Genomic DNA, 11,327 nt, shown 5'->3' with positions numbered 1-11,327 from the left:
ATAGATTGCATGCGGAATAGCTTCTTAATTAATTCAATGACTATGTTTCCGTCGCTTGTAGCAATATTGCAGCCATATTTAGGCGGATGACACCAACAATGACTTTCACATATTCTACTTTGGACGGAAATCGACGTGTTATTTTGGTGTAATAAACTTACTCTTTACGCTTTTCACGGCTACAGTTCCACCACGAAACAAACAAAAATACGTCTATTTAAAATATTCATCTATGACCGTTGGATTTTGAGCACATTTTTCTCTTCAAAATTCTCAGAGAACTGCTTTCCATCATACTGTATGTGACGTCGCCATAGCTGAAAATACTGTTCTTTCTGAAATGGCGCCATGGTTGCTTGAACTTCCATCAAATTTATCTTGATGTCCTGGAACTGGTTAATACATCTGAGCCAGCACCTCGTGTTTAAACCATAGCCGAGGAACATATCCAAAGTTTACGGTGGATAAATGCCATGCAAATTTACACTGTTGGATCTAAGTGCCCCGTTTCCGTTCGAGTTGGTGCTGGTGTCTTCATTGTTAATAAAAAGAGAGAAATATATGTACGATTAGCTGATCATTTGTTTTCGCTTGGGAATACAAACGCAAACAAAATCATTGCTTTGTTAGCCAATCAAATGCCATAGAATCTTTTGCAATATATTTTCCCATATTATACAGTAAACTACGGTTACAACTAACACGCTTATAACGAACTAACGGATATAACGAACTAACATTTTAGTAGTCCCTTTGAGTTCGTTATAACCGTAGTTTACTGTATAGTGTTTGTCGTTCTAACATTATATTTTAAGCAGCACGCGGGCTTTAAAATCAGCTCCAAACAGTTTTGGTGTATTAATGCGTTTATCATTTTTGATATTGCTATAATTTATTTGTGAATTTTCCGGTATGTTTCCTGAATAGCCATGCACATTTTGGTACAAGGATAAAGTGACGGAAACTATTTCAGTACATTCAATGATAGAATCCATGGGAAAACCAGTGTTTACAATTGGGCTTCCAGCCATTATGGCGTGGAGCCTGAAAAATGTTTGATTATGTGCAACCTATACTCAAATTGACTGAGTGAGTTGGGTTTAACGCCGCTTTTAACAGTATTACAGTTATATCGCGGCGTGTCAGCTAAAGTGTCAGCACCATACCCGAGCTCGTGGCTTTAACCGATGTGGTAAACGTCTGAGACCTGCATCACTTCGGGCTTTCCTCCCACATTAAGCTGACACGCCGTGATGTAACTGGAATACTGTTAAAAGCGGCGTTAAACTCAACTCACTCACCCACTCACAAATATCAACAAAGGCTTTTCTATTCATCAGTCACATGTGTATGTAAGTTTCTTGTAAGCTGTATGATTTACGTGTTTGGTACATGTATTCTATTTGTATTTTAAATTAAGGCCCTCCTACGTGTATACACTGCGCATGCATGTACCATGGTAACTTCCGGCACCTTAGTGTCACATGCTTGCTTACACCGTTCACATTATGGTAACTTCAGGCAACTAACTGTGCTTTTCGAAAAAGCCGACGACTGTGATCGGATGGTAATGCTCCTTGGCCTGGGGTGTCATCATACCCCTACCCACTGGCCTGTCTTCCCAGAAGGGATCATTTACAGAACGACGTCAAATAAAGCTGGAATATTGCTAAAATAATTAAAAAATAAAAAATGAAATATTAATGGCAAGTTTGTTTTTATTTGAGGTACATATGTTGATTGTAGTTTTATTTTGGCTGTATTGGAAGTAACAATGATTATATTTCATTTTAAACAAACAGTTTCGTAAACAAAAACATGATTCATTTCGTTTTGAATTTATGAATATCAGCACTCTGAAAGAGATATTATAACTTTAAATGTAACGTAACGTTTACAGTTTTGATGATGTTTTGCCATTTTTATATGTACACATTTACGAAACCAACTTCCTCTTGTCATGGAAGGGAGGCAACTCTTGTTCGGATCTCCTCGTCAGAAGGCCAACAAATACAAGACATATCAGAATGAATAGACAGCCTCTGAAAGAAACGAAAAAGACAGACATCGTTGTGATCAAAATAGAATATGGAACAAGTGTGGCCTTGTTGTCTAAGGCGCCACAGTTCGACCCGAAATCTATTGTCACGGTACGATTTCTGAAAGCTCTATTTATGTTTCTTGGTTTGGCTACACCATACAATGCCCCTTAAGGTGGGCATGGACGCCCCAATGGTCTAAGACGCCCCATATCGCTGTGCAGAAGAAGGGTATGCTGGTTGTGGGTTCGGATACCACGGTTGCCCTGATTATGACCCATGGTTCATGTCCAAGGGTATCAAGTGTAAGAATTGTATCACTTTTGGCTTACCACGCCCATTAAGCTAATATATCTGTTCACAGCGACGTTAAACCCAACCTACTCAAAGAAGGAAATACGATTGTGAACCAATTTGTAAGCTTAATTAAATCAAGTTATCATCCACAGGGTAAGTATCTCCTATTCCGTTTTCCCCTCTAGTTTAATATAGCGATTACTGGCTACCTTAATAACATCATCGCAAATTGTTCTCAAAATATTCCTTCATTTAAGCCATAAAGATTTCATTTGGCTTATCTGACAGTGACTACTGGCGATTCTATCATTGAAGATCGTGTATTGACTTACATGACACATCCAAGCAATATGATAACCGTCTTCATTGTAAAGAAGGGAGATGGGGATGGCGTTGGGGCTGGCCTCGGAGCTGGCGTCGGAGCAGCTGTTGTCGTTGTCGTCGTTGTGGTGGTGGTTTGACCTCGGGGACAAGCATAGATGCTCGTCAGTGTGAAATACTGGACAAATGAAATACTGGTAAGTGTCATGGACGAAAGTGCATCATTGTATTATAGGAACATCCATATGAAGCCTCGAGTGGGAGATATTATATAATGCATTATCATATATTTTGAATTCATAGTGTTATCATTGTTGTCTGCGATGCTTATCTCATCAAGTCAAAGGAATCTTCGATAACAGATTGTATTTTATCTCCATTCTATTATGATAGATACCCTAGAACCATAGCTTCGTTTTGAGTCCGCTTCGACTACATTTACAACCAATCAAATTACAGTAATGGGCGAGAGAAATTCTGTGTGAAGTTACAGATAAGAAGGTTGGGGATGATGACGTCACTCTAGTACGAGGGTCCACGGTGTGTATTCCAGTAGAACTGCGATATAATATGCTAGACAATCGAGGACAAAAAGGCTTACATTTCAATGAACCATGCAATAGGACAAGGAATGTCCGGGTTTTCAGGAATGACATATTTTACTGAATAATTCAAAATGGTATATGCTTTTTGCTTGACTTTCTACAATAAGAGAAGAAACAATGTGGTTTTTTTAAATTGTTCTGTATATTGTTTTAATGAACTACTGTTATTATTGTTAAGATGTTCTGTATGTTGTCGTAACATCACCTTAGTAATATATCCAGCAATCTTTTTCAAAAACAATTAACAAAACAATTTTGGTAAGGTAAGTTTTCAATAATTATTTATATTTGACCGAATGTAATAATAATAATCTGGAATCAATCAGACATTTATATCCACTCACTCACTCACTCACTCATTCACTCACTCACTCTCACTGCACGTTATTATAGTGTAGAAGAGGCGGATCAATTCCATTAAAGAAGCTGATTGGTCCTGGTTGATACAAAAGGTATCGTGCGTTACTTACATAAGTACCACTCCCATCAGGGTATTCTCCTGCAACCGTCAAGTTCTGCACGCTGTTCTGGTCACATATGAGAGTTACGAAGGTTGTTCTGAAACGACCAAGTTACATTTCATTAATATAAAAAACAGTGTTCCGTCAACTGGAAATCCAGTATCGAACAAGTCGACATTACTTAATCATCTCAGCCGTACTTTATCAGTTCTCACAATAATCTCGACCTGTGAAGATCTGGGGTAGAAAAAGGCGACTATGCTTGTCGTAAGAGGCGACTAACGGCATCGGGGGGTCAGGCTTTCTGACTTGGTTGATGCATGTCATCGTGTCCCAATTGCGTGGATCGATGCCCATGATATTAATCACTTGATTGTCTGGTCCAGACTCGATTATTTACAGACCGCCGTCATATAGCTGGAATATTGCTGAGTGCAACGTTAAACAACAAACCAACCAACCAAGAAACATGTGTATCTATAATTCATGCAAAATTTCAATTTGGCCGTCCAGAATAGAATATTTACAGACGTTATATAGATGGAATATTTCTGGGTGCGGCGTTAACAACAAATGACAAACAATCAGTTCACTGGTTGCTGACATATATCTTTTTATGTAAAACAATAAGCCAAGCCCACAGAGACGGACTGCTTTCAACACAAATTCAACATAGTGCAAGTCAGTGGGACTCACACAGTACACACAGTACATCATCCCTCGATGAACCGGAACAAATACACACTCAATCATATTTCCAGACGATGATTCTCAGGACCTAGCAAGCCTTGATTATATCCCTTAGCAAGTCAACATGCATTCGTCACCACTCGCTCCTTTCCGTAACCTGCAAGACGACTCGTCCCCCTATCGAGGAATGTTATGCGCGAAAATACGACAAACCAATCAGAATGCGCGAATGATTTCAAGTTCTTCGTCAAAGAATCCCTCAGAAATCATTTTTGATTTTTACATGTCTTTCATCTAAAAATATACCAAAGACATAGTTATATGTGTTCAATCATACTGTATAATTCCGCATGTACCGATGTGCTCTAAATTGCATCTGAAATATATATAGTATATTGGGAAATATATGTGAACCATTACGCAACGAGTTGACAATTGTTTTAGGTATGCCCGTTTGCGTTAAGACGGAACCCGGTCGCAAAAATGGCCACGACAGGGGCACGAGTCGCTATTCGGCATGTCCCGGTATAACACGACTTGGTCACGAATCAATCATTGGGCAATTAACTTAGATTAGGAAAATGTGTTGATAATAGTTGGGCACTGTTTTCAAATCTGAAACTAATACTGTCTTTAAGTGATCAAATCTGAAACTAATAATATCTTTAAGTGATCAAATCTGAAACTAAAAATGTCTTTCAGTGCAGAAATCAAATCTGAAACTAATGATATCTTTAACTGATCAAATCTGAAACTTAAAATGTCTTTCAGTGATCAAATCTGAAACTAAAAATGTCTTTCAGTGCAGAAATCAAATCTGAAACTAATGATATCTTTAACTGATCAAATCTGAAACTTAAAATGTCTTTCAGTGATCAAATCTGAAACTAAAAATGTCTTTCAGTACAGTAATCAAATCTGAAACTAATAATATATTTAACTGATCAAATCTGAAACTTAAAATGTCTTTAAGTGATCAAATCCGAATCTGATACTGTCTTTAACTGATTAAATATTAAGATACTACTGTCTCTAAGTGATCATATATGACACTAAAACTGTTTTAACTGATTAAATTTGAACCTAGTAGTCTTAAAGTGATCAAATCTGAAGCTAATAATGTCTTTAACTTATTAAATCGGAACCTAATACCGTCTTTAAGTGATCAAAACTGAAACAAATTCTTCTTTGAATGATCAATCCAAATGTAACGAGACAAAAAGTGACCTGGGCACACTAATACCCCAGACTTCGACTCCAAAATATTTCCAAGTTCAAAGTTCAGAAAATCCATTTATCGAAATCAAACTTTGTACTGCACCTCTCCTATTGGCATAGAAACTGTGCCCCCAATTGGAAAAGAATTCAATTTCAAGTTGGGTCGCACAAAAAAATGAAGGACGGACGGACGGAATTCCTTGGCATATACCCCCGCCCTTATATTTCGGGATATAATAATATTTATACATTGAAAATGTATTGTCTGATAACTGTTGAATTTATTTTACTTTGATGAATACAATCAGTATGCAGAACGCCAAGAATTGAAAAGCGGTACATTGTTGAACCGGCGATGTTCTATCCTGTTATGTGAGGTGAGTTGAATTTGGGTTTAATGTCGCGTCCAAGGTTATTGCACTTATATAGCGAAGTGCATGCACATGCGTATATCACAAACTTACATTAAACTGTCTCCGTTAACAAACAAATATCGAGATTTGTTTGACTTTTAAATCTGAATTTTATGGCCCTAATTCCGATATAACCTTAATTGGTTTACCTTGTTGTGTCGGTAGTGGAGGTGTATCGTATCTGGACGTTATTGTTAGGATCACGCATGAAGACTGCAGACTGTTCAGTTCCTAGACTGTAGTAGCTTCCGGTCTTGTCTGTCTGACACGCCTGTATAAATAAATGCAATTATAACGTGGATAAGTCTCATTAAAACCAGATCTTGGTGCTCGCTACCGCTACATAAAGATCTGTGGACATCCTGTTACAGATCACGTCAGACAGACCTTTCATCCGAGTGAATGAGTGAGTGGGTTTAACGCCGCTTTTAATATTATTCCAGTTATATCAAGGCGTGTCAGCTTAATGTGGGAGGAAAGTCCGAAGTGATGCAGGTCTCAGACGTTTACCACTTCGATGAAACCCACGAGCACGGGTATGGTGCTGACAAACCTAGAAACATAATCGGGGCGAACCGGAATTCGAACCCACAATCATAGGTTTCTGGCGTGCCCAAGGGACGCAACTCTGCACACCGAATCGCGGCGCCTTAGACGACTGGGCCACCCGTGCCCCCTCTTTTCATCCGACCAATCACAGCGTCGTTAACGAGATCACGAAAGTGAAAGTCCGACAAGGTGTTCTATACATGCAACCTCAAAAAGGTTAACACGAGGCATTCCGAACGACAATCATAGCCTATCGAATGCTTCAAATGGATAGACATTTGAAACCAGAGACTTTCCAGAGCCCCTTGGAATTAAACATTCCATAAGTTTCTTTCTTTTTCTTCTTCAGAAAAGAGAACTTTTTCAAAATATTTTTCAAAACTAATCTGGAATGGAAATCACATTTTGAAGCTAGTGCCGTAATGTTCAAGATTACGGCTTCTGTAATATGTCGCATTAGATTGAGGATGACCTGTCCGTTGTTGTCCGTCCGTCGTTTGTCTACTCAACACCCTGTACACAGGCCTTGTTGTGCGGACATAGCATAATTTCAAAACGTTCAAAAATCAACTCGTGAGTTCAAGATTATTATTGTGAACCATATTCCCCTCCTGTCAATATATTGCTTTGGTTGTGTTAACCGGAGGAGGGGAATTGTGTATATATATATACAAAAAGGAGGTAAATGTTCACTTGGTGTACATGTAATATATAATAAAATAATCAAGTCCACGTTAGTCCATCATCCTCTTTATATCAGACCTCTCTCAAACTGATATAAAGAAGATGATGGACTAACGTGGACTTTATTATATATATATGCTTCCCAGCGACCTCTCCATCTGAAGCAGATCATTGTGATGAGAAACAAAACACTTTAACCAAACCATAGTACCACAATTTCGTTACAACACGGGGGGCAGCTATCATCACTGTATTGTTGTTCAAGAAAACCACGATCGTGGGTATAGTGCTGGCAGACCCCGGGTCATTAGCGGTGAAACATAACGATCACCGAATCCACGCACTGTTTGGATGCCCACTTGCTCCGGCGTACGTTAAGAAGCACAACTGTCGATCTTATATATTTATTTTGCCTCTCTCAAACTACTATAAGGGTAACGCTATTTTTCAGGGCATTATCATTTGAAGAAGCCCGAGGTCTTCCATTAACTGCCCGACGAAGGAGGGCAGTTGAAAAGACCGAGGGCTTCTACAAATGATAATGCCCTGAAAAATAGCGTTACCGTTATTATAGCTAAAATGGATGGAATTTGTTATCAAATAAAAAGAAACAACAATAACGATTTTGAAACATTTACTGCAATCAACACGAATGTCGCTGACCCACTTTTACAAATATGGAAACGTCATAGAACAAACCAGATGACGTCACTATTGAACGTTACGTCACCTATCCCTATCCTATGACGTCACCTAACAACGGGCGTGATAATGGCCCGTCGTCAAGTAATATGAGGGCATTATCAAGTTACAGTGGCCCGCTCATTTCTGATAACATGCGGGCGTTTTTATTATAATTCTATCCATTTTAGCTATAATGTATAATACTTGACGTCTTACCGCGACATTTGTACATCCTCCTCCGTTTGTGAAGGCAATACACGGGTTGTAGGAGTAGAACCACTGATTTCTCACATCCGGCTGTTCGACAAACCTGTCAGAGTAACGTGGACATGAAACATAGACAAAGGACCTCCTGTCAGAGTAACGTAGTCATGAAACATAGACAAAGGACCTCCTGTCAGAGTAACGTGGACATGAAACATAGACAAAGGACCTCCTGTCAGAGTAACGTGGACATGAAACATAGACAAAGGACCTCCTGTCAGAGTAACGTAGACATGAAACGCAGACAAAGGACCTCCTGTCAGAGTAACGTAGACATGAAACGCAGACAAAGAACCTCCTGTCAGAGTAACGTAGACATGAAACATAGACAAAGGACCTCCTGTCAGAGTAACGTAGACATGAAACGCAGACAAAGGACCTCCTGTCAGAGTAACGTAGACATGAAACATAGACAAAGGACCTCCTGTCAGAGTAACGTAGACATGAAACATAGACAAAGGACCTCCTGTCAGAGTAACGTAGACATGAAACATAGACAAAGGACCTCCTGTCAGAGTAACGTAGACATGAAACATAGACAAAGGACCTCCTGTCAGAGTAACGTAGACATGAAACATAGACAAAGGACCTCCTGTCAGAGTAACGTAGACATGAAACATAGACAAAGGACCTCCTGTCAGAGTAACGTAGACATGAAACATAGACAAAGGACCTGTTGTCAGAGTAACGTGGACATAAAACATAGACAAAGGACCTCCTATCAGAGTAAGGTAGACATGAAACATAGACAAAGGACCTCCTGTCAGAGTAAGGTAGACATGAAACATAGACAAAGGACCTCCTGTCAGAATATTAAACCATATCAAAGTATATACGTGTCCCCCTTTAAGGGCGGAGTCTAAAACTGGCCTGACCAATCATAAACTCTAATTAACTTCTACATTTGTCGAATTATTTTCCATTCTGAAGCTGCACGTTTTGATATGCTGACGACCAGGAATTCCATTTGTGATTTATTATCCAATATAGACCAATAGCACTGTCTTCAGCAAGTACATTTGAGAATTTAGATTCGTTTGGGTTAAAAATGAATCGAAATTAACAATGCATTAAAATTTGACACACATGACCTTTTTAAAGTAAAAATTACATTTTTGTGGTTTAATGGGAAGTGTCGGTCTTCGATTGATGCGCTTGTCGAGAGAGACTTTTGGATGGGGTGATAAAATCTACTGAATATTTAAACGTTCTGGTTGAACTCCAGGGCCCGAACCATCAAGCGTTCGTAGCGTTACGATAGTCTTAAGGTGTATAACTATAGCATTATGACAGTCGCAGTTTTTGCGGATTTGGCCCAAGCGCGCAGCTAACTTAACATTTCTGTATCAATATCTATATACATACGGTGTCCAGCATACCTGCTCGTTATATATATATATATAGATAGATAGATAGATAGATAGATAGATAGATAGATAGATAGATAGATAGATCGATAGATCGATAGATAGATGATGTATGGATGGATAGATAGATAGATAGATAGATAGATAGATAGATAGATAGATATATATATATATATATATAGACACAGACACAGACACACACATACACACACAACACACACACCAACACACACACACACACACACATACACACACCACACACACACATACTTACAGACCAGTTATGAATATTTAACGTATTAATTACGTAATAGTTCATGAATTACTCCGATATAATCATATCAGTTCATTCACTACCTTAACTGACTGACTGAGATTGGAGATTTTACGTGCGCTTTCCGACTTACAGAGTATTTCGCACACGGTCTACCTTAACAGTCTAGACTCCTTTATATACAGATCGCCGGATTATTTCCGAATGCTGCGTTTAACAACAAACGAACAAGCTAACAATCAAACAAATAGTACCTTAACTTTATACTGACATTTTAAAAATGTATTACTGTAATGAAACATCGTCAATCTGAGTGGTACCGGACACTAGATGTAGAGCTTTATCACTATATTTCGTATGTAATGTGGTATTGGATTAACAAGGTCCGAATTAACGAGATTTAACTGTTTATTTACATGGAGACTGTTTGATAGATTTACATACTGAGGCGTGCCGTCATGTCTGGCCAGAGGTGAGAGGTCAATCAGGCCTTCGGAGCTCTCACATGAGCACGGGGAGACTTGTACACATGTCTCCACAGAAAAACACGGAGACACCAGAACAACGACGAGAAATAGTGCCAACATGTTGTCACTCTTCATTTTGGAGGACGAAATGTTCCCGTACGTGTATTAATACACAGATGTGGCAGTCACGAGACGACCTTCGTGATATGACAGTTAGAAATCTTCTGCGCATATCTTGTATATAGCGGAGTTGTTGATACAGAACATATCGATATCGCACGAACTTTTCTGAATGTCGGACATGTGATAATGACGAAGTACGAGGAACACGAGATAACTGATGAGTCGTGATAGCGTAAGGGATATTCTGATAAAAGCAGGACCTGTGAAGATTCGGGTGAGAATAGGTCTTCAGCAACCCATACTTGCCGTAAAAGGCGACTATGCTTGTCGTAAGAGGCAGCTAACGGGATCGGGTGGTCAGACTCGCTGACAAGGTTGATGCATGTCATCGATACCAATTGCGTGGATCGATGCTCATGATGTAAATCACTGGATTGTCTGGTCCAGACTCGATTATTTACAGACCGCCGTCATATAGCTGGAATATTGCTGAAAAATATTGCGTAAAACAACAAACCAATCAACCAATAAAAACAGCTGCAGTTAATTTAATAGTGTAATGCTCTGAAAACGCCCTAAAGTCTCTGAAAATATATACATTTTATAGAAACAAGCAGCTACATTAAAATCGAAAAGTATCCACACAGAGATGGGAGATTCAGTATCTAATCTAGACTTGCTTAATTTAGGACTTTCGCATTACAGTTAGGGTCGGGCGGAAGGGAAAATAATATGGTTCGGGGACTGCGAGAAAGACTTTACTTTTATTAACAACCCTTTCAAATGTCATCTTGAATATGTGCTGGTTGCTTTCAGCAATAGTCCAGCCATATGACACCAACAATAAGCTTCACATACACGTATATTACTT

The 11,327-nt window shown here is 39.0% G+C and overlaps 1 protein-coding gene across 1 annotated transcript; it reads right to left on the bottom strand.

The window, feature by feature from the left end:
• Window positions 1-1,711: 1,711 nt before the first annotated feature.
• LOC139470288 (uncharacterized) lies at window positions 1,712-10,551 on the bottom strand. The gene is made up of 6 exons (XM_071252648.1): window positions 10,311-10,551; window positions 8,178-8,271; window positions 6,194-6,315; window positions 3,733-3,820; window positions 2,669-2,835; window positions 1,712-2,042 (listed from the first exon to the last, which is right to left on the bottom strand). Exons 1-6 carry the CDS (start codon window positions 10,466-10,468, stop codon window positions 1,937-1,939), a joined length of 735 nt encoding a protein of 244 aa, XP_071108749.1. The 5' UTR covers window positions 10,469-10,551; the 3' UTR covers window positions 1,712-1,936.
• Between the last annotated feature and the right edge of the window lie 776 nt (window positions 10,552-11,327).

The sequence above is a fragment of the Haliotis cracherodii genome, unplaced genomic scaffold (assembly GCF_022045235.1).
Source record: "Haliotis cracherodii isolate W230 unplaced genomic scaffold, xgHalCrac1.p SCAF_20, whole genome shotgun sequence".
Taxonomy (NCBI): Eukaryota; Metazoa; Mollusca; class Gastropoda; order Lepetellida; family Haliotidae; genus Haliotis; species Haliotis cracherodii.
The sequence above is the reverse complement of the archived record's forward strand: the minus strand, read 5'-3'. Positions and strand labels throughout refer to the sequence as shown.

What these genes read in the sequence shown, in the direction of transcription:
- LOC139470288 (XM_071252648.1), bottom strand. Translation starts at nt 10,468, where the DNA reads ATGAAGAGTGACAACATGTTGGCACTATTTCTCGTCGTTGTTCTGGTG. An exon ending in GAGGATGTACAAATGTCGCG is followed by an intron (nt 6,316 to 8,177) that starts GTAAGACGTCAA and finishes TTATTTATACAG; the next exon opens with GCGTGTCAGACAGACAAGAC. An exon ending in TCCACTACCGACACAACAAG is followed by an intron (nt 3,821 to 6,193) that starts GTAAACCAATTA and finishes TGGTCGTTTCAG; the next exon opens with AACAACCTTCGTAACTCTCA.